Below are 21,662 nucleotides of genomic sequence, written 5' to 3'. Positions count from 1 at the left end.
CCTTCAAGTCCCGTCATGCCAAAAGCCAAAAAGGTCAAAAGGGGGACGAGAGCAGCGATGAAGAGTCCCAATGAACTGTCAGTGACGTCAATTTGTCAGGGGACCCACGGAACGCACATATCCTGACTGTCAAAGTACTCAAGACAAGACTCGTTCCCAGATCCATGTCGCAGACACATGCGACGGACACGAGGCTGCATGTAATACATCCTCAGACCCTATACCAGCTATCCCCAAGCCGGTGGAACACGAGAACGTTGTCAAGCCCGCCAGGCTGTTGACTAGGGACGAGCAGGAGGAGATGAACACCACAATCACCAACTATACGCTCTTTCTCCAACGCACGGGCGGCAGCCACACCATTCACGCGGTCGAGTGCACCACGTGGGCCGAAGCGACAGCAGCCACAACGCCAGACTGGTCTATTGAGCACTTCAAGCAGGTTATGGAGTGTCTTGTCCCCCTCCCGACACCTGATCATAACGACACCGGAAGGAGCCGCCTCTCTAGCCTCGAAAGCGACCACAACTACATCACAGAGCTCAAGGGCATTGTCTCGTCGCTTATCTGGGCTTATGGCCGTGCTCGTCGCGCGGCCTGCGTTACGAACCGTTATTCCATCAAGTGGGACATGGTCAAGGCGATTTGGGATGCCGCAGAAGAATGGAGCGAGCAGCTTGTAAAGGCAGAGAACACCGGGGTGTAAGCACTGTGTGACCATGTACCATGCGGACGTGTCGACCGTGGATCTGTGGACCGTGTTTGGAGTTATACATGACACTTTGAGGGCACGGACATTCCAATTGGCAACCCAGGAAGGGCGTAGCTTCCTAGACAAGGTCACTGATCACTGAGAACTCGAGCTTTGCCCATCCTAACTTGCCTAAAGGCGTCCTTGCTGCGTTGCTCGGCTGACATTGGTACTTGCATCGACCCGCGTCTAGAATCGCAGCAGTCATCCTCGGAATTAGCCGAGCGAGCCAAGAGATAACAATTTGATTCCGTCGTGAGCGACGCGCCCAACGACGCGCCCACTCTATGAAGGACCATCGTGTCTGATCTTTGACCCATGTCTCAGATATTCTGTCTTCTTCCTCCCCCCTCGCCTCTCACTCCTATACTACCAGTACCACCGTCACATGGCAGTCGAGCCCACGCTTCGCCTCTTCTTCGCAATCGAATGCCCGCCATCGGTGCGCCAGGGCATTGGTCGCTGGCACCGCAGCAGATCCATTGCCGGCATCCATGTCCCAGAGGACAACTATCACCTCACACTGGCGTTTCTCGGTGACGTGCCAGAAGCCCAAGTCCCAGCTGTCGCTGCGGTAGCGTCGAATGTAGCGCAGGCTGGGTTCTTTCATCCTTCGACCTTGTGGCTGGACAGAGTTGGGCGCTGGGCGAACGGCGTCCTGCATCTGTCGGCCAGGAGACCGCCATCTACGTTGCTTTCGTTCCAGGCCGCGCTGCAGCGAGCCCTCGCCGAACCGTCACTTGGGCTCCGGGTCGACCGCAGGACATGGAAGCCGCACCTCACGCTCGCGCGCGACGTGCCGTACCTCCCTTCGGAACAAATGCGGAGTCCCCGGTTCAAATGGCCCGTCAGCAGCTTTGTGCTCATGAGCTCGGCACCCGATAGCGATGGGATCGTGAGGTATACTTGTTTGCGGCGATGGCCATGAGCCAGACGTGTGTGTCGAAGTGGCTGTCGTGGTGCTGTGGATGGGACAGTTCCAGGAACCGTTGTCGCGGGGACGGGCAGAAACGAGGGGGGACCGGAAACAGAATGATGGTAATATCACGTCGCCACCCAGCAACGCGCAACCACCCCACACAACCACCGCACCGCAGCAAACAGCAACCACCGCCTTTCCGTCAACCATCCATACCACCATGCCTCCATCACGCCCACAGAGGTTCGACGTTCTGAGCTTGGTGCACACAACATGCGCCTCCATATCGTGGGGGCTCCTCCTGGCATGTAGCAGTGAGTGCCGGCTGTGACTCATGTGCCCACCCCCCCAGGCCCTGCTTTGCTGACGCATGTCCAGTCACCTCGCCCGCACTCCAGAGGTCCGGTTTCCTCTACTACGACAACACGTACCACCAGTACTCGTTTGGCGTGCTGGGATACTGCGATAGCTACCTTCGCGTCAGGCCATGCACCACGCAGCTCGGTTACAGCATATATGGACTGTTCCAAAAGGCCATTGGCGAGGGCGGGCACAGCACACCGCTCGACATCACCTACTCGTACCTCACAAAGTACCTCATCCTCATCCCAATAGCTGCTGGTGAGTGCATCTCGTTGGTCGTGGACGCTCAGCGCTGACCTTTTCCAGTCGTTGCGTTTGTTGCGGCCATCATTAGTGTTGTCCAGCACCGTCGCGGGCGCATCCTGTTCAGCTCGTCGATCCTCTCCATTCTCGCGTTCTGCTTCGCGTTTGCCTCGCTCATCATGGAGGAACTCTTGTTCAACCAGCTCTACGGCGACGTCAAGAAAGTCGGCGGCGCAACCGTCTCGCACGGCATACCTCGCTACCTCCTCATCATCAGCGTCATTACGACCTTTGTCGCAGCGGCCACCGGTTTCGTGGCCGCCAGGAGGGCGCCCGACAGTGGCCGGTACGCATCGACGACCAACTTTGACCACCCCATGCCGCTTGCGCCGTATGCCAACCTCGACAAGCAGGATACGCCCTACCAGTCCAGCCTGCTCACAGCCGACGGCGCGCCCGCTCGCGCAGTCAGCCCGCTTCCTCACTTGGGCTACGACCCGGCCGGTACCCAGGACGGCGCGTTTGATATGCCGACCAGCATTGCGCCCAGTCCGACGTCGAGCCCTGGGCCGTATTCCGACCACAATCCGTACGACCACAACCCATATGGCCATGGTCGCTACTAGCCGCCGTACACCCTGAATGCCACATGTGCATAGCGGCGACTGTTTCGTTCTGTCACTCTTGTCTTGTCGGTATTAACTGCTGATCTCACCGCTGTCGCAATTGGTGGCCTAAATCCCCGCAGGGGTACTCTGCCGTGCTTGGTGACCCTACCATTCAAAATCGATGGGTACGGATTGTTGGGATCTCAAATCATGTACTGACGACCATAAAATAGTTACGGTGCAGTGGTCAGGACGGTATAACGGTAGCACCAGGAACATGTGATATCTGCGCTTCAAGTGACTTGCAGCTGCTGGTCACAGGATCACGGTGCCGCCTCACCAGTAGGAACGCGTCTAATGGAGGAACTCACCTGACGCTCATTTCGCGCAATTGGATGTGATCTCACCCGTGGGGCTTGGGACTGTCACGGCTCCAGTGACGACTGTACCGTCGAGTACCGTCGATGCTAACATACCCGATGTGTAGTGGCGGTGAACTCGTGGCAGTTCAGTCAGCAGACTTTACCGTGTCATGGGTATTGAAGGCTCCACAGTGCCGGATAACTTTATTTTGGTTGTCACCGCAACTGGTGGCAAGTCACTCCCACATTACATCGCGCCTGAAGTACCAATGGCCACGGCGCCTGCCTGCGCACGTATGTATAAGACCGTGGCCATACGGCACACAGTCGTTCATACTTGGAATCCACATAGCTCACAATGGTGGCGACTGTCACCCCCCGACCAGCCTCGTTTTACAACTGCACATTTCCCCATAACGACACGTTGGTAAACATATGTTGTCCTGCAGGCAACAGCAGTACCAAACCCGCGCGCGAGCAGATGCAATGTTACAAACGTTAGCGCTCTCTCCTTTTGCCTAGCATTGTACGGCGACACCGTGCAATGCATGTCCGTCATGGGTCCCGAGACATCCAGGCCTGCCAGGTCCTCAGCCACGTCCAGACGCTCCCCACGGGTCAGATTCCTTCGACTCATCTTGGTAGTTGTCCTCGCGACAATGGCCACCATCTCGGTTGCGGACGACGTCCAGTAACAGCGTAATCGGCATTCAATCAAATCGGTTCAGTCTAATGACCTCCTGGGCTCCAACGATCAACCACCCACAACTGGCCGCCATGTGCAACTTGCGACACGGCGAGTGCCTATATAGTGGTTCAGTGCGCTTCACGCCCCGGTCCCAAAGTACATGAACTCATGCATGGGAGTAACTGCGAACCCAGAGTACGCTAGTCGGAATCCGAGTCCTCGTCCTCGGTCAGCGACTCCCAGCAGTACATGCAGCGTTCGGTCACAGTGCCCGGGCACAGCTCGGGTACGCACGTCCCTAGGGAAGGTTAGACGGGTCTCTGTGAGGGTGGTCTCTTACCGCCTTTGTTTACGCCTTGCCAGTCGCCGTAGCACTGTTCCACAGTTTGGAGAGTCGGGGTGGGGGGACAGACGAGCATCGAGGTGGAGAGGAATCTGTCGAGTGGTACTGAGCATTATCTGGTCGCAGTGGATATATGCATGCAGCATGTCCGAATGGCCCGAGCATGGCGCGAAGAAGAGACGCGAAGAATGTGAACACACTCTGCGAGTGGATGCTGCATGTCGCCCCAAGCCTCAGGCACAGCCACTCGCACCGAAGCCACACAGTGCATTGCTCATTGCTCCTTTCTAGTCCGAGTCACTCTCTACCTCATCCTCGTCGATCTCGTACATGCACCACTTGCAGTAGAATGCGCCGTCGACGGGGCATAGGACCGGAACGCAATCGTCTGTGGAAGGGAAGTGTCAGCTCTGAAACAGAGAACAAGCAGTGCCCGTTCCGGCACTCACTCCCGGCATTTCGGCCGTCGTCGTCCCCTGTACAGGGGTCACAATCACTACGGAGTCGGGGTGCAGTATGGTCTGCGAGCATTGGTCAACAGGTCTCTTGATCGGGGGGGCGGGGGGTTGGAGAGCAGAACCGGTGTCTCTGTTTGACAGGCTTATGTACTGTACTGAACAGAGGAGTCAGCGACACTATTGCACCACCAGCACCCAGTAGCCGGTGAACTCGCCTCTCCGTTCCCAGCTATTAGGATAAAAGAGCGAACACTTTGCTCCGTTGTGTTCCGCTCTCGCTCCGTGAAGGTGCGGCGCTATGGGATGTGGGGAAGTTGCCCCCAGGCCTCATTTATCTGTCCGCGCTGCTTCCAGGCCAGAGTCGCACTGCAGCACAGTATGTTACGGCTGACCCTCCTAAGATTGCGTATGCCAAGCTCCATTCCATTGAATTCATGGGACTACTTAGGGCGGTGCTGGCGACGAGCGAGCAGGTAGAACTTGCTGCACTCGAGTCCCGTATATGGGTTGTACAGAACACGGTTCACCTCAGACATCATCGTCGTCCACTTCCCTGCCACAGTACACGCAGCGATAACAATCCCCACTAGGATAATACTCTGGGACGCAGTCCTCTGTCATGTCAGTGAGAGGCTCAGAGGGTTAACTCAACTGTCATAGTTTCTGCCGCGGGTGTCGCCCAGGCAGTTCATCGCCCATTCGTCAGAGGAGTCGGAGTCGGGCATGGTTGAGGTGGAAACTTGGGAGAGAGGTAGAGGTGTCGACTGAAGTGGAGGAAAGTTGAGAAAGAGAGGGGCCGAGGCGGGTAAGTTCCGCTCTTAAGCTGCTGGCATGGAGCAGAGTCGAGTTTTCGTTCAGAACAAGAAGCGAGTCAACTGCGGGGCGATGTGCGAAAAGGAGCGAGTGGCTTCCGAAATCAAGGTGCTTCCATATGCTCCGGCCGTTGCCACAACTGCCCACCGTTCATCTACTTCGCGCCAACTTTGCAGCCATGGGATGGCATGGTTGCCCTCCTTACGCATGCCAAGATCATCAGTGGGAGTCTACTGGAATTGGGTCGTTGAGAGCGCTACCTCATGCATAAGGGAGTCGGGCTGAGGTCGATCATGCTATGATGTGTGTCTCAATCGGAATCGCTGTCCACCTCCCAGTCTCCGCCGCACACGCTGCAGAACCAATGGTCCTCGTCGTCGTCGTAATAGGGTTTGCACGGCATCCCGTAGTTGTAGCCTCTGGCATCACCTGGGCAGATGAGCATAAGTGGTGTTTGGGGTTGAAAGGCGCTGGTAGATCGGTGGGTGGCAAGAAAGGAAGCAAGGAATTGTTAAAGTGAGGAATGCAGCACCATGCTCCCCCAGAGTCCGCCCACCGTACGAATACGAAGACCTGGCTGCTGTCTGTTACATAGTTCGCACCAGCTGAGCAGCCGTTAGAGATTGGACGGTAGCCTTTCCAGACTGCTCGTTGGGAACGTGTGCCAAAACCGGCTATGCAAGTGTGCTGCAGATGGGGACGGTTCACACGGCTACCTCGGGCACAGTGGACTTTGACTTTGAGGACCATTCTACGGCACACGGTCTCGTCCTCACGTTGACGATCGCAGCCATGGACCTGCACCCCCTACAGATGCACTCTTCTTTCCGCTCGTAGTAAGTGAGCTGGTAGGGCTTTCCCGCATTGACCCCACTGCGGCCGCGGGGGTCACTGGAGTAGAGCATCTGCTGTGTGGGCATTGACAGGATATCGACACGGATGATCAAAACGACTGCTGCACCATAGTTGCTCGTAGTAGTGGAACGTGCTGTATAATGCATAAAGACCCCCGTTTTGGCGGACCCCCTTTAAAATACTACAAGAGGTCTGTGGGTACACTGTCCGTGCATCTGGGTTGGTTCGGAGATGTGTTGGTTGGTTCGCAGACTTGAAGGATACCATGTCAGTCCGAATCGTCGTCTGAAGAATCCACGGGATCACAGTCCCGCCCGCACACGCTACAGTGCCAACACTCGAAGACGTCGGACCACATGGGGATGCAGGGCTTTCCCGCGTTGTAGCCAATGATACCGCCGGGGCAGGGCATGATAAGGTGGTGTTGGATCGAAAGGAGGATCGAAGATTGAGGGAAAGGGGGGGAGGAAGAGAGGTTTACGACGACGTCTCCTCTCGTAGCGCTTAAGTGGATGTACATTCATTACCCGTGAGCACCGTGAGCAAAACAATTGCGAGTCGAGTCCAGATCCTGCTTCTCGGAGAACGGCTGAGAATATTCCTCACGGCTGGGAGAGGAGAGTTCGCCAATTTCCTCCTTGCAAGCGCCTCTTCGAGACTTCGCTCCAGTTCCCAGTGCCTGGGGTGAACTTGGGCGACCCATTTTCGGAACATCTGTAACGGCCATCGCCACACAAATGCATGTGAATCTTTCGTATGTATGCTGCCACCGCATGGACTTCCCCTTCCTTACATGCATCACTCGCTGTCGGATTCCGATTCTACATATTCCCATCCGCAGACGGTGCACGTGTAGCATCCAAGGTCGTCATCCCAGCATGGTATACAGGAGCCGCCACGGTTGAAGCCGGTCGAACTGCCGACGCAGGACATGTTGTTCGGTGGTGCGCTTGAAGACCGGTTGAGGGCTGGTGCGGCGGGAGGCTGGGGAGATGTCAAACCGCAACTTTCTGGGGCTCAGCGGACGCTCAGCGGTCTTAAGATTGCCGGGAGGGACTTGCGCTGCTCTCAGTTTCCCAGGAATGAACTGCCACTCGCTCTGCACACACGGCTGCATAGGGATCCTTGGGAAGTCTCACGCTTCACCAGAAGTTGACAGTGTCCCTCCTCTTGTATAGTGTATAGCATATGTCCATTGTGGACTAAAATGATTAATGTGGGATGCCGGTGGCATAGACGCGGCAATGGGTACGGCGTGTGGCTCGTCTACATGTCATGCGTGGCATCTCAAATCTCGGCTACTTGCACTAACTCAGTGATCAGTCCGAATCCGAGGGTTCTGGCTCGAAATCAGAGTCGGAATCCACCTCCCAACCACAGTAGCGGCAGTGATAGGTGCCATCGGAGTCCTGGGAGTCCGGGTAGCACTCGTCTGCTCGTTAGCTTGATGCAAATGGGAACGCACATACCTCCAGCATTGCACCCGGTCGCGTCGCCTACACAGAGAGCCATTTCAATGTTTGATGGGTGGTTTGGGATGCTTGATAAGAATGTGGAAATGCAACGTTCGGGTGGATGGCCACCCTTTCCAGCTTTGTAGGAGGGACTGCACACCCGTGACCGGTTGAGGAGTCCGGACCAGCGGGACGTGCTTCCCGGAAATGGCGTGGCTTGTCAATACACACGCAGTCGCTACTGTGATGACGGCGTTTGCTTATTTCGTGATTCTCATCACCTAGGGTATGGTTGGTAAGAACATAGCTCTGGATCTGGGGCGGGAAGGTGGCCCAGAAGCGCTGCAGACGTGCACACAGGTGGCAAGCTTCTGGTCGCCTCCCTGCATTCGCCCCTTGTCTAGATGGCGCTTCACATGGAGACAGTCCCCTATTGTTCTCCAAAGGGTACCACGGTGCTGTGTATATGCAAGCAAGCCCTCAGTATGCCTGCCTCTCAACTGCAGAACGCTGCTTCTGGCTGTCAAGGTTAAGTGAGACTTCATGTGTGGAGAAGTGCCTCCTGCATAGCATTACGTAATCTATGAGTTTCCCCTCCGTCTTCAGTCATCGTCCGAGTCGTTGTCCTCGAGCTCAACACCGCAGTATATACAGTAGAAGCATTCATCTTCGACGTCCCATACGCCTGCACACTCCTCTGGAAGACGTCAGCGTGTATCGCGGGCCAACCCAACCCGACGTCGAATCCGGTGGTGACGGACATCTGGTGCCACGACTCACGTCCCCTGTTGTAGCCGTTGGCTCTTCCTTGGCAAGGCGGCTCCATGTTGCAAAGGTGGTTGGCGGGGATGTTCGCGAGAAGAGGGAGGAGAGGAAGACTAGGTGGTTAGCTGGCGCAAAGAACAGAGCTGGCCTATATAACGGGCCCACCCCTCCTTGGTGCGAAGCTGTGGCGGTGGTTGGAACGACGCTTCTGCGGGACTTTTCCGCACTCGTCCGCCGACTCGACTCGCGGCTACTTAAAAGAAGCCTCAGCCTTCTTCGCACACGTGCTGCGATGGCACAATGAGCAAAAGGAGGAGCTACACCCTTGCAGATGCTGCTCACACGACCCCGGCCCGAATCGAACGGACAACCTTGAGGAATCAACGCCTCTTCCTGAAGCAGGAAGGACAGCTGGTATCCCTGTATTGGAATCTCACGCGCTACCATTACGCCACGGGGTCGAATACGAAGTCTTTCCTCCGGAGCTGAACATGATCTGGAAGGTGCGAGAGGGCGAGAAAAAATGGGCGGAGGCACGGTACATTTAGGCCTGTATCTTGGGAACGAGCGCTCAGTTCAGGAAGATCAGTGCATTGGGATGTCCATCTGGTAGTAGGCCACAGGTGTGCCGAGTCTGGAAACCCGTCGGGACCCGACACGGAGGTGGTGACTGAGAAAGCTGAAGAGTGAAGGAGGAAACATGAGGTGGATCGAAACGGGACCCGAGGATCGCCCTGGTGCGATTGACGCGGCCTTCTACATAGGGATACGCAACCACTTTAACTTGGCACTGGAAATGCAACCCAGTATATCTTGAAGAGGTCGGCAGAGACAGTGAACGGGAAGTCGCGCAAGCAAGTCGACGAGGTGCGACTGTAGGGGCAAATTGCCAGCACTTGGCGCGAAAATTGCCACCGGGGAATTCTTCGCTATTTTTCATGAATTATTCTCACGTGCATACAGATGGCGGCGCGAAGCAAACAGGGGTTCTGCCACCAAGCCACCACACACAAGCGGTCACGAAGACATTGTTTGGTTCTCACGTTCCCGCCGTCACCACTGCTGTCTCAAACGGATCTGCCATGGGAAAATGCATGAAAAGCGCCCAAATATCTCGCACCTCTCTCTCTACCTCGACGAGCTAGTCCCACTCATAATCTTCGAAGACGCCACAGCGGATGCAGATCCCTTGCTCGTAGTCGGGATCATATTCAAACTCGCAGTCACCTGGTTACCGTCAGAATCGCTCCGCTCGCAGCTTACCTCCTGCGTTGTCGCCATCGTCGTCGCCTTCACATGGTGGGCGTGGGGGCAGATCTGGCCGGTAGGGCATGCCCACAATGGGCTGGAAGTCCAGTTTGAGGTGGCAAAGTGTTGCGTGATGAGAAGTGGGGTCCATCACAGCGTCGCCCCGTGTTGCTTTATTAGCGCGAGTACTGTCATGAATGCCACGCCACCAGCATTCCAGTGGCGTGTGTGCTTCCCACCTGAGGAGACGACTCAGCTTCCTGTGGTGCTAACAATGCATGCGTCCTACGAAAAAGTGGTTGGCAAGGCCTATGTGCACACAAGTCGACCCCTGTGTGGCTATGTATTTCGAGGTCCTACAGCATGACAGGCAGATCCACAGCAGCGCCCCACCCACTACCACCACAGATGCATCCAATGTGCGGATGTGGACGTTTGGTGAACGGCAGGCCCCCATCAATCAAAGACCTTCGCGCACCAAATACAGAACAGCCAGTTGGTGTTTGGATCCAGCTCAACGTCATGAACCACTGTGGCCGTTAGCTCCCGACTTTGCCACTGTACCAGGGTCCACTCACACCCGGCGTTGATGCCCTCGTCGTTGCCAGGGCACAGCTCGTTGTAGGGAAACGTCTCCTCGCTGGTGTTGCTCATGACTGTACGGAATCGCTGAGTAGAGCTGTGAGAGTGCTAGTTTATGTCGAGAATGGGAATGGCAAACTGTCCGTGCGCTGATTGGGGGATTTTCAAACCATCACTTGGACACACTTGCCTCCAGGACCGCCATTCCGCGATACAGTCAGACCATCCCCCCATCAGCTGATCTTGGCCGGTGTCGGTGCAAGACTGCCCATCACCAATTGCCAGCGTCACCTGTCCGCTGTGCTAGTGCCAATGCGGATGCAGCAGTGGTCACTCAGCACACGTTCATGAAACTCCACAGTGCTATGTATGAGGCCAGATTGCCGCCCTCTAATCGAGCCTCTTCCCGCAAAACGCACAGTACGTCACGCCAGTTGCAGGATCCTCCTCGGGGTCATGGTACTCTGGATGTGGACATGAGCCTAGGCCGGCAAATATATGTATGCACTGTACTCACCGCCCTCGTTTTCTCCATCGTCGTCGCCCATACATATGTCTTCAACGTTAACTTCCTGGTAGCGCGGCATGGTCGGATGGTAGTGGCGGGTGGGATGGGAGTCAAATGATCAACGAGAGGGGGGATGAGGCCATGCAGGACGGGTAGGATCTTTTATATATGTAGGTCGACTCCTGCACAGCGCCTGGAGCTATGTCTCATCCCGTGGCCCGTGGAATGCTCTCAAGGAATACATCAAACCCATACCCAAGCCAATCTCTGTCGACTACATCTCGTTCCCACAAAATGGACAATACGTTTCTCCAGTGGAGGGATCATACTCCTCGACGCAGTCCTCTGGTTTGGTCAGGTCACTGGGGTTCGGGGGGGAACACGCACCTCCGAGGTTCTCGCTGGTGTCTGGATCGCCAGTGCAGAGGTCAGAGTCGTCGAACTCATCCATGTTGAGGTTTCCCGAGGCGAGTTGTTGGGAGTATGTGCTAGTGGGCGGAGGCAGCTACATGAGCGGTGATGTACCATTCAGGTGGCGTGAAACAGGTTTTGCTTCTCCGCATGCCGCGTGGTTGGCTAGTGTGGCGGAGTACAGACATACATAGTTGGGCGAAAAGCCGGTCTCGCGTGGCCTCATGTCTAGTTGGCCATCCAAGCTCTATTCCAGGCCTCGACGTTTAGGCTTGGCTTGCCCCATTTTCTTCCTAGTCGCCTGCAGAACCAACAACGCCAGTATCCGTCGGTGGAGACAACCCAATAACACGGTTCTGCTGGTAAGCCCTGATCGACTCTGGACTCTCACCCTTCTGGTTCCATTGCAGCGAGTTGCCGTGGCAGTTGAGTGGCTTCAGTGGGATTGTCATGGTGGAGGATGGGGCATGTGAGAGGGCGAAGAGTGGCATGTGATTATGTGCATTACCTCGAAACCCGCGTGCGAGACCATCCCTCCCCTTTGATGCCAGTGGACACCCAACAGGGGCTGTGTGAGTCTCCCTGCTTGCCACTGATCCACTGATGACACTGAGACGCATGGCATGCACCGATCACATCGCAGTTTCATCCACCCAGCTCTCGCCAGCTGTGGAGCCTACGTTCCACGGACACTCCTATGCAGGGTGGTACCACTCGCCACAGTGCACGCACTCGTGGATCGATCCGAGGGGGACGTCAATGAGAGCGCAGACCTCATCATCCACAGGGACGACTTCGCACTTCGCTGCCATCAGACGGGGCAACTGCACAAGACTTACAAAGACGATTGTAGCCGTCCACGTCGCCGCTGCACAGGGTGTTGGGCTTGGGCTGAGGGGTCATGGTAGCGTGGGGTGAGCCATAAAGAAGCAGCGTTGATCTTTAAAGGCAACGTGTCGTGTGTGGCATCTCGGGCACCGCAGTGCCCGACTGAGACGCACACTGCACAGCCCGAACGGCAATGATGGCTCTGTCATGACCGACGACCCCTGCTGCGCATGCCTGACAGGATGCGAATTGGCACTTTTTCTCATACTCACTGTGACTCGACCGAAAATCGGAGGCAGATCGGAATCACGGCTAATGTGCGGATCGGCCAAGTGGCACCGCCATCCACTCACTCACACCCACTCAATCCACCACCCAACCCACCAACCGTCCTCGTCCCAACGACGCGTCCGTAGGCGATGCATGAGGCCCAGGAGGCAAAAGAGAAGGCCCTCGCCGGGATTTGAACCCAGGACCACTTCCATAGCTAGAGGACGGAGACGAATCCGAGGAGGATTAGAGACCAGCACTGGACCCTAAGAAAGTATGATAGCCACTACACCACGAGAGCCATGAAAACGTGCACTTTGCCTATGTTGAAAAATGTAATGGAATGTATTTAGAAATTCTAGTGGGTATGCAGACTTCTCGCGCTCCCAGGGAGCTGTTGGAGAAGTCTAGATTCCGACGCCGGTAAATGGACTTAATTCGACCATACGACGCCGTTGTTCAGGGGCCGCCAGCAAACTGGCAGGTTGGTTGCCGGGCGCACCGAGGATACCTGTCAGCTCTGAGGGGCCTTCGAGTTGCCAGTCTGGTCCCCCTGAACAACGTCAGCATGTATTTGGGTTTCACATTACGCACACGTAGCCGGTGGGTCCCAAAAGTAACCGCAGAACCTGCACCGCCAGACCATGGTCTGTTTACTCCATGGCTCGCCGGGTAGGCGGTGGGGCATATAATGATGCAAAGCGCGTCTAACATGTCAACATTGATTCAGGGTGGGGCGGTACCTACACCTGTTGACGTATAGCTGGTTGCCCTTGCACTGACGTGCAATGGAATGTTCCGACTGGGTGTTGGGCTTTGGCGGCCGTTCTGGCCGGGCAATGGGTGGACGCCAGGCCAAAGTAGACTGGGGAGCGGGCACAATGGGCATGGTGATGGGGGATCAATGTGGGCAGTCAAGCTGAAGTTTGTCGTCCTATACATAGCGGCCGGCAGTGTCTGTCATCAGCGGCTGATGGTCATGGACGGGCGTTTGACGAGGTGGGTTGTGCGGGTGATGTGGACAGAGTAAAGGGCATCACCATGGAATGACGGGTTTGCGGTGGCACGTCGTCTGGCGCGTCTGGACGTGTCAGTCTTCTTTCCTGTGATTCCATCATCGGATCACCAGCCAGAGTAGACGATGACGTCTGGTGGGTGGCTGACCGCAGTATTGCTTTCATCCCGAAGCTCGCCATCATCCTCGTCTGAGGTGCAAAACTGTGCATGCTACCTGCTACGAGGGGACTCGGTCTCGACTCCGAAGCACAGCACCCCTCATCGCGAAGCTGTTTGGGAATGTTTGTGGTCGTTGACGCCACCACTTCCGCCGGCGGAGCTAGATGATGTTTGCGGGGTCCAAGGTCCGTGCACGAGACCCCGTTGTGGCGCCGAGGCGTTTAATGTTCCCCTTGTTTGCTGACTCCGGCTGGATCGGCAGCGTCCGTTCATGCAGTAGCAGCTGGGAAGGGGGTTGGAGAGGTATAGAGTATGTACAGCAACCTCGCCACCTCCCCAACGACTAGCAACACGACTGGGTGGGCACGGAGTGTATATTATGCATTATACGGGACAACAAATGGCAGATACAACGGGGGAACTGGTTCGCTTCTCTCCTTTGTGTTATTGGCCTCAGAAATCACATCCGCAGAAGCGACATGTAATCCATCGCTCGATCATGGCCCACTTGCACGTCTCTGTCGTTCCATCAGCTGGGATTCCCAGGACAATGCCCATTCGACGACTCACTGCCTTTGTTCTTGCCGTCAGCATCACCATCGCAAGAGCGCACATAGGGTCGTAGTTCCATGTCTCGTTATCGACAAGTCCAAATGTCAGGGCGCGGTGGTGATTGTGGGTTGGCAGGGTATCGAATGATCGTAAGGGAGAAGAAACGCAAGAGAACCTGGGGACATCGTGTTTTAACTTGGGAGTCTGGAGACTGGAATCACAGTGGCACGGGGAGCCTGGTAGCTGACGCCGCTGAAACGGCTGGGCCTACCCCCCGGGTTTTCTACAACAATGCATTGGGTTCTAAGTTCTGGGTGAGTGTATTGTACCTTAGACACTGTGAGACGCCAGACACATGAGACCGAGTCTCTTGAAGGCAGGGGTCGATCCAAGGAATGTAGAGAATCAGGGTGTGGATGCTCCGTTCGTTCCAGCCTCCAACGGTGAGGCGACTGAGGAATTTGGGTGCCCCATGCCCCAACTTTATGCAGTATTCCGAAGATGGTGGTTGCAACGTCATCCTGTTAGGAGAACGGTCGGTATCAGGTGACAGGTTGTGCTCACCGCTTCTACCCAAGTGGTTGCCTCGTCGTTTTACCTGTGACTGCGTTGCTGCCATGGCCTCGCTAGCGGGCAATGTCGGTGCCACGCCTCATGGTGAGGCTGACGGAACCAAACAAAGGCCCGCTTGACACGCAGACAACGGCTCAGGCCCACACCTACATATGCAACCTTCGCTACCTGTCACCAATAGCATGGCCTGTGAATGACATTTGTAGGAATCTCCACGGCAGGAAGGGCAGTCGCCATTGAGGAGCCCCTCGGCACATAATACTCTCGGGAGACACGGAACCTGTATGGGAGACACCGAAACCAGTGGTGGTTTCGCGTCCTGCAAAGACAAGGACCGGCTGGCTAGTGCCCTCGCACCAACGTCACTGGTACTCTTCGGTGCCAGGTCAGTTGGGGTTTGTTTGGTTGGGCCGTAGACGAGACAGCTCTTCACGCTGGGTTGTGATGTGGCTGGGACGGGGACTCGGGACGCCACGTACGTACGCATCCGCTTGGCTTCCGACAAGGAGGCACCTTGCACTCGATCTACTTGCGCCTCGGCGATCTGCGATCTGCGATGCCATGGTCTGAAGCCAGGTGTGGCAGCTTGCCGCAAGTAGGATCCATGGACTCCGGTTGCACCGTCATGTTGCTAGCATGTGTTGGCCATCCCACCTCCGTGGAGCTGAAATGTACAGGGCCATGGAGAGCTGCTCTCACGCCAAAGGCCAGCGGCCAGCGGACTGGAACAGCGCACAATCAAGCCATGCCGTTTCCAACAAAGGGCCATCCCACCGTCAAAGTGGAGGTCGACCCAGACAAAACCCAAGTCGAGCCGGTCGGGTCCCCAACTAACGACCACTCAACAAGTCACAGCCACAATCCCGAGCAAGTTGCTGAGCATGTGACCTTTGACGAATCAATAAAAGCCCCTCGTCGCTCCGCCAAGGCACAGGACGTGGGCGTCGTATGCTCGACGGTGGATATTCAATATCACATTGTGACAACTATGGTGACTGCTACTTCCTTTCGATAGCTCTCCTTTGCTTTTGCTTTTGCTTTTGGGTACAACAGACTTCTGACACGGGGGGAGGGGCGAGTGCCTACGCTAGGACGACTCGGTGGATGTAAATGGACGTATGTGGGGTCGTGAGGATGGTCGTGGTGGTAGGTGGGTGGGTTGGAGGTTGGGTATGGAGGTTGGATGGAGGTTGGATGGAGGTTGGGTGTGCTTGCTGCTCATAGCTCGTGGCTCATGGCAAGGGGATGCGGCACCAGCAGCAGTGACGAACGGCAGGCGATTCGGGCTGCGCCTGGGGTTGGGTCTGCGTGACGGGAGCAGGCATGGCGACGACCTCGGCCTTGCAGAAGTCTGCGAGATACGTCAGCAGAGGATCCAAGGACAACCCTTGGTGGTCTTGGTACTCACTGCCTTCGTTGACGATGCAGAAACGGTAACGGTGGAATGCTCCTGGAGGCCAACCTTCCATTGTGAGAGATGAGCTTGTGTAGTGGTTGAAGGTGAAGGGACGTTGCGATGTCGCACAGAGGGCTGCCACGAAATGATTGACGTCGTCGTCTCTTTATAACCGTGTCTCACACGCGTCACACCACGGGCTCTCCACAACCTGACATGCTTCGTCATCGCGATCACTCGTTTTGCCCCACAACGGGGTACCCATGTGCAATGCCAGCGTAGTCACTCGCGGGTATCTGATACCCAAGAAGCACCATGGCCCCCCAGCAGCGAATGAGGGGCCACAATCCGTCCCCAGTGGGGGAAGAGCGGCCCTAGGCCCCGTCCCATCCATTTGTGGCGTTGGTTGTCTCTTGTCGTAGCTCTTGCTCCGGCGCCATGCCCGCTTCTCTCCGCGGCCGCTCCTTGGCACACACGCGCAGTTGACGCGGGGTAGCAGGGCACATTGAGACTTTTTTGTCTCAACTGGCCAACTGGCAGTCTCTGTTCGTCGTCTGTCCTCCACTTCGCCCCGCAGTTTTCGCTGTCAGATGGCGTTCCTGGGAGTTGTTGTTGGGGCACTGCGGGGAGGGGGGGGGGGGGGGGGGGGGGGACACTTGCTGCAACAAGCTCAAAACAGAAGCACATGGGGGGCCTGCCTGGGTTCTCCTTGCGCTGAATGTCCATCCACTACGCGCTAGCGCAACAGCCCTTACCACGGCGTCTACAACACCGACGACGGCCCACAACGGCGGGTCGGTTAGTGGGGTGGACACGTCAATGTGTGGCCACTGCGCGGGCCGCCACTATCGGCATCTGCATGGGCATGCCAAGAGTCAACGTTGAGAGACACCCAAAAGCGAGCATTGACCGGCCACCCGATAACAATGGTGCACCCCACGGCACCTTGGTCACCTGTCCAGGAAACAATCAAGTGGGGGAGGTGCGGGGCAATCGTGATCCGAGCTGTTGGCTGGGCATACCTCGTTTTGTGGCGCGGAGGCCATATTTACGTGCTGTGACGCCTGTCGGCCTTGTCGGTAGGAAACACATGACCCCACAGCACAATGGGCCAACCCCGCACTTGGCGGTCTTGGCAGCAAACCCAAATGCCAACACTGTGTGCATTGGTACATTGGGGGGAGATGGAAAATGTTACACATGTACATTGACTCTATGGCCTCTATCGTATGAATGCTGAATGGCAAGCATGCTACTCCTCCAGCGTGATCCAGCGTGTACCGTCGCGCCTCTGCTTGCGCTTGATAGGCGGTAGGTCGACGCCCAAGTCGGCGAAATGGGGCACTACGATCACCTCGCGCTCGTTGCCCGTCGCGTTGAGCTTGGCCTTCATGCCCGGCGTCTCGACGGGGCGAGAGAACGTGCACACGTCCTTGCCGAGCACGGCGAGCCATGTGGGCTGGATCTTGGTGACGCTCTTGACGTACACCTTGGACGTGCGCACCACCTCGGTAAACACCATAAACTCTGGCGGGGCGCCGTGGAACAGCGCCGACGACGGGTGGATGTACACGGGCTCGGGCACGCCAATGGCGCGGTACGGAATGCCACGGGTGGACGCGTGCGAGGACGAGCCCTTCTTGTTCACAAGGGATTCGAGGACGGCGACCTGGTCGATGAAGCCGGCAGTCAAGATCTGGCGGATAATCTTACGCTGGGAAGAAAAAAAACAGTCAGCGCAGTCCACGGCCGAGACAGCCACCAATCTAGGCACAATCTGACCCCCACTTTCCCCATTACACGCCCTGCCCACTTACCTGCTTGTCGTTGGGAGGCTCCATGCGCTTCATGGTGACCTTGGAAATGTTGGAGATCTGCGACCGCAGTTGCTGGATCTCCTGCATGGCCTTGAGGCGGAGGAAGTACTCGTTGCAGAACGTGCCAGTCGGGTTGTGCTCGTACGCGCCGATCGCCGTGAGCAGCTTGAACATGTCGCTCTCGCCCTTGCCGTTGAACGCCGACTGGCGCTTGAAGAACTTGCCGCGAATGTCCTTGCGGCGCTCCTTGGCACGGAGCTCCTCGCTGCGGATGTTGGCAATCTCGGCCGCGCGCTCGGGATCCAGTTCGTCGGCGTCCTCGTCCTCCTCTTCGCCGTTATCGAGAGCGTTCTCGTGAATGAAGGGGTCGCCGACACTCAGGCCGGCAACGATGGCAATGACGTACGCGAGGCAGTCGTGCTGCCCTCCCACAACGAGCATCTTGGCGAAACGCGGGGAGACGGGGAACGATGCCATTGCGCGTCCGAGGTCGGTGATGCGACCACCGGCAACGCCAGATTTGGTGATACCTGCCACCATACGGGTGGCGGCTGGCTTGTCCAGCGCGCCCAGGTGCTGCAGGAGCGACTCGGCACGCTTGAGCGCCTGCCTGTCGGGTGGAGTTGGGAAGGGGAAGTTGGTCACGGCGTCAATGTTCATGGCCTTCATGTTGAGGACGACACCCTCGATGGGCATGCGCAGGATCTCGGGCTGGGAGAAGGCCGACATGTGGTCCTCGAAAAGGGCAGACGAGTAGAGGCGGTAGCAGTGGCCGGGACCAGTACGACCGGCACGACCAGCACGCTGGGCGGCAGAGGCCTTGGAGATCCAAGAGACCGCAAAGGTCTGGACGCCCGAGGCTGCGTCGTACTGCCTCTCCTTGGAACGACCACAGTCGACGACGTAGCGCACACCGGGGATGGTGAGCGACGTCTCGGCAACGTTGGTCGACACAATGATCAGGCGGTGGCCCTCGGGAGGCGGGTTGAAGACTTGCATCTGCTGGTCCTGCGGCAGGAGCGAGTAGAGGGGAAGGACGGTGACGGGGGCATCAGTCTCCTCGAGGAGAAGCTCGGGCTCGTCGTCGTCGGTGTCCAGGGCCTCGGGGTCTTCCTCTGCCACGCCGTCGTCGACATCGGCGGCGAGGTCATTGTCGCCACCGAGATCGACATCCTCGGCCTCGAGCACCTCGGGGGCGAGCATGCCGTCGTTGGCTGGGCGGGGAGCAACCTCCTTCTTAGCGCCCTTTGCGTCCTTGTTCTTGCCATACTTCTTTTCCAGGCGTCGGCACAGGCCCATAATCTCGCTCTGTCCAGTGAGGAAGACAAGGATGGCTCCAGCAGGCAGACGGGCGTGGATCTTGCACACCTTGTTGAACGCCTCGCCCACATAGTCCGAGGTGGTACGGCGAGAGAAGTGCATGGTCACAGGGTGCTGACGCGCACCAATGTGAATGACGGGGGGAGGAGTGGGGAAGAGAGCAGCGTTCTCAGCAAAGTCGGCAACGCGGAGGGTGGCCGACATGATGACGATACGGAGCGGGCTGAGCCTGTCCTTGTCGTCCTTGGACTCGCGCCAGCGCTTCTCACGGAGACGAGCCACGCGCGAGAGGACACCGATGAGCACGTCCGTGTTGACACCACGCTCGTGTGCTTCGTCGACGACCACGACCGAATAGCGCGACAGGAGGAAGTCGGTGGCAAGCTCACGGAGAAGCACACCGTCGGTCATAAACTTGATGGCGGTGTCGGGGGCGGTGGTGGAGCTGTAACGGATCTGGTGCGCAACCACACCCGAGCGCTTGTCAAGACCGAGCTCGTCGCGGACACGCTCGGCGAGCGAGACAGCGGCAACACGACGAGGCTGAGTCACAGCAATCATGCCCGGGTTGTTGGACCCCTTGAAGCCAAAGCCGGCCTCGTAGAGCATCTGCGGGACCTGGGTGGTCTTACCCGAACCCGTCTCACCACAAATGACCACAACAGGGTTCATGAGAATGGACTCGACAATGCCCTGCTCTTCAGCGAGGATGGGAAGACCCATGCGTGACTCGACGACGGACGGGCGACGGGCGACCTTGGGCCTCTTGGTGGAGCCAGGCTCACCGGTGAGGAGCGAAGTGTCGGGAATGACGAGGGTAGCGCCCATGGGGCCGACAAACTCGCCAGTCTTGGGAAGAGGCTGCGACACCTTTTTGGGACGGACAGTGCCGTCGGCGGGTGCAGTGGCCAGGAGGTCAGGCATAAGGGCCTTTTCCTCAAAGGTGCCCATCTGCTGCTGAGCCCACGCCTTGAAGCCCTTTGATGGCTTCTTCTCCTCTGCCTCATCACTCTCATCGTCGTCCTCGTCGTCACCGCTCTCCTCATCATCGTCCCCAGAACCGCTCTCATCATCTCCCTCCTCGCTCTCGTCGCTCTCCTCATCGCTATCCTCCTCGCTGCTGCTCTCTTCCTCCTCCTCAGCCCTCCTGCGCGCGGGGGCAAATTTCTTGGGACCGCGGACAACGACACGGGGTTGGAAAGCAGCACCGTCGGATGACTTGAGAGCGCTGCCGACGGATAGAGGCTTGAGGGCGCTGCCAATAGATGCCTTGATGGCACTGCCGACAGTGGGCTTGAGGGCGCTTCCAACAGAGCTCTTCAGAGCGCCGCCAACGGCTGGTGCCTTCAACGCACTACCGACAGTGGCGGGAGCCTTGGGCGTCTCCGCCTCGGGCTCCGGAGACTTGCTCTTGGGCTCAGCCTCAGCCTCGCTCTCAGAAGGACTATCGTTGCCGTCATCGGAAGAGTCAAAGTCGGACGACTCGGCCTCCGTCTTGGCCTTCAGCTTCGGGTTCCAGTCGGCCTGGCGGTTAGTATCCGTACAAGCGGTCAAATAACCTACCCTCTTGGGCATCTGCAGCCGTCCCGACTGGCCCCTAGCAGCAGCCTTCTCGCGAGCCTTGCGCTCCGCCTTGGTCTCGAGGACGGTGGTGTCGATCGCTTCCGCATCCTCCTGCGCCGTGGTGACGACCTCGACCTCGCGGGGTCGGCCCTTGGTCCTGCCGCCATCGTCTGAGTCTGAGTCGCTTTCGGCCAGGTCGCCGTGGCGCTTCTGGAGGATCTCAATACCACGCCTCACTGCGCGGTCCTCAATACGCTCTGCCCTCTCGAGAGCGGTGCTGGGCTTGAGGGGGTTCTGTCCGAGGCTGGCTGTGGATACGGTTGCCAACGATGCCTGCTTGTTGTTCTGCAGGGCGGCAAGCGTCTTGAGGGTGTCGTCGCGGCGCTCAATCTGGAGCTTCTTGGCCTATACAAGCGTCAGAAACAGAATCTTCGCTTGAGTGCTCTGATCTGTGCTTACAATATACGAGTCGATACGCTTGCGCTTCTTGGACGACATGCCGGCCTCATGGTGAGGCTGGAGCGGCGCGGCCTCCTCCTCTTCTTGGGGAGCCTTTCTCTTTCCCTTCTTGTGGCTGCGGCCGCCGGGGCCGGACCCACGAGCCTGCGCGTTGTAGCGCTGGAATGTTGGGGGCGGCATTGCAGTCCGCGGTTGTTGGTTGTAGGGGGTGTGTGTTGAAGGAGACTTGACGGTCGTTCACAGACCACAGTTGAGTGGCAACCCAGAGCAGCTCGAGATCTTGAAATTCCGAGGTCGAATCACGTGACCAACGGCTTCCGCGCACCCGTTGACTGCG

At 57.4% G+C, this 21,662-nt stretch overlaps 8 protein-coding genes and 1 non-coding gene across 9 annotated transcripts; 2 read left to right on the top strand and 7 right to left on the bottom strand.

Moving 5' to 3' along the window:
* Nucleotides 1-15: 15 nt before the first annotated feature.
* EHS24_005627 (uncharacterized protein) lies at nucleotides 16-1,636 on the top strand (the record flags this gene model as incomplete). The annotated part of the gene is made up of 3 exons (XM_028621121.1): nucleotides 16-77; nucleotides 136-702; nucleotides 1,330-1,636. The coding sequence occupies 3 exons, from the start codon at nucleotides 16-18 to the stop codon at nucleotides 1,634-1,636; spliced, it is 936 nt and encodes a 311-aa protein (XP_028477573.1).
* Nucleotides 1,637-1,890: 254 nt separating this feature from the next.
* On the top strand, nucleotides 1,891-2,902 carry EHS24_005626 (uncharacterized protein; the record flags this gene model as incomplete). The annotated part of the gene is made up of 3 exons (XM_028621120.1): nucleotides 1,891-1,984; nucleotides 2,049-2,291; nucleotides 2,340-2,902. The coding sequence occupies 3 exons, from the start codon at nucleotides 1,891-1,893 to the stop codon at nucleotides 2,900-2,902; spliced, it is 900 nt and encodes a 299-aa protein (XP_028477572.1).
* Nucleotides 2,903-4,564: 1,662 nt separating this feature from the next.
* On the bottom strand, nucleotides 4,565-4,808 carry EHS24_005625 (uncharacterized protein; the record flags this gene model as incomplete). The annotated part of the gene is made up of 2 exons (XM_028621119.1): nucleotides 4,565-4,665; nucleotides 4,727-4,808. The coding sequence occupies 2 exons, from the start codon at nucleotides 4,806-4,808 to the stop codon at nucleotides 4,565-4,567; spliced, it is 183 nt and encodes a 60-aa protein (XP_028477571.1).
* Nucleotides 4,809-8,459: 3,651 nt separating this feature from the next.
* Nucleotides 8,460-10,524, bottom strand: EHS24_005624 (uncharacterized protein; the record flags this gene model as incomplete). Its single annotated transcript, XM_028621118.1, has 4 exons — nucleotides 8,460-8,554; nucleotides 8,638-8,735; nucleotides 10,349-10,400; nucleotides 10,449-10,524. 4 exons carry the CDS (start codon nucleotides 10,522-10,524, stop codon nucleotides 8,460-8,462), a joined length of 321 nt encoding a protein of 106 aa, XP_028477570.1.
* A 1,542-nt stretch (nucleotides 10,525-12,066) lies between these two features.
* On the bottom strand, nucleotides 12,067-12,274 carry EHS24_005623 (uncharacterized protein; the record flags this gene model as incomplete). Its single annotated transcript, XM_028621117.1, has 2 exons — nucleotides 12,067-12,176; nucleotides 12,211-12,274. The coding sequence occupies 2 exons, from the start codon at nucleotides 12,272-12,274 to the stop codon at nucleotides 12,067-12,069; spliced, it is 174 nt and encodes a 57-aa protein (XP_028477569.1).
* A 373-nt stretch (nucleotides 12,275-12,647) lies between these two features.
* EHS24_005622 lies at nucleotides 12,648-12,770 on the bottom strand. Its single transcript has one exon. It is a non-coding gene; the product is annotated as a tRNA-Pro (tRNA).
* Nucleotides 12,771-12,876: 106 nt separating this feature from the next.
* On the bottom strand, nucleotides 12,877-13,358 carry EHS24_005621 (uncharacterized protein; the record flags this gene model as incomplete). The annotated part of the gene is made up of 2 exons (XM_028621116.1): nucleotides 12,877-13,022; nucleotides 13,217-13,358. 2 exons carry the CDS (start codon nucleotides 13,356-13,358, stop codon nucleotides 12,877-12,879), a joined length of 288 nt encoding a protein of 95 aa, XP_028477568.1.
* Nucleotides 13,359-16,002: 2,644 nt separating this feature from the next.
* Nucleotides 16,003-16,239, bottom strand: EHS24_005620 (uncharacterized protein; the record flags this gene model as incomplete). Its single annotated transcript, XM_028621115.1, has 2 exons — nucleotides 16,003-16,121; nucleotides 16,179-16,239. The coding sequence occupies 2 exons, from the start codon at nucleotides 16,237-16,239 to the stop codon at nucleotides 16,003-16,005; spliced, it is 180 nt and encodes a 59-aa protein (XP_028477567.1).
* Nucleotides 16,240-17,418: 1,179 nt separating this feature from the next.
* On the bottom strand, nucleotides 17,419-21,505 carry ECM16 (putative ATP-dependent RNA helicase DHR1; the record flags this gene model as incomplete). Its single annotated transcript, XM_028621114.1, has 4 exons — nucleotides 17,419-17,880; nucleotides 17,984-20,827; nucleotides 20,867-21,271; nucleotides 21,326-21,505. The coding sequence occupies 4 exons, from the start codon at nucleotides 21,503-21,505 to the stop codon at nucleotides 17,419-17,421; spliced, it is 3,891 nt and encodes a 1,296-aa protein (XP_028477566.1).
* Nucleotides 21,506-21,662: the final 157 nt, after the last annotated feature.

Source organism: Apiotrichum porosum, assembly GCF_003942205.1.
Source record: "Apiotrichum porosum strain DSM 27194 chromosome Unknown scaffold_3, whole genome shotgun sequence".
In the NCBI taxonomy this organism is placed as follows: domain Eukaryota; kingdom Fungi; phylum Basidiomycota; class Tremellomycetes; order Trichosporonales; family Trichosporonaceae; genus Apiotrichum; species Apiotrichum porosum.
This window is presented reverse-complemented; position numbering and strand designations above follow the sequence as displayed.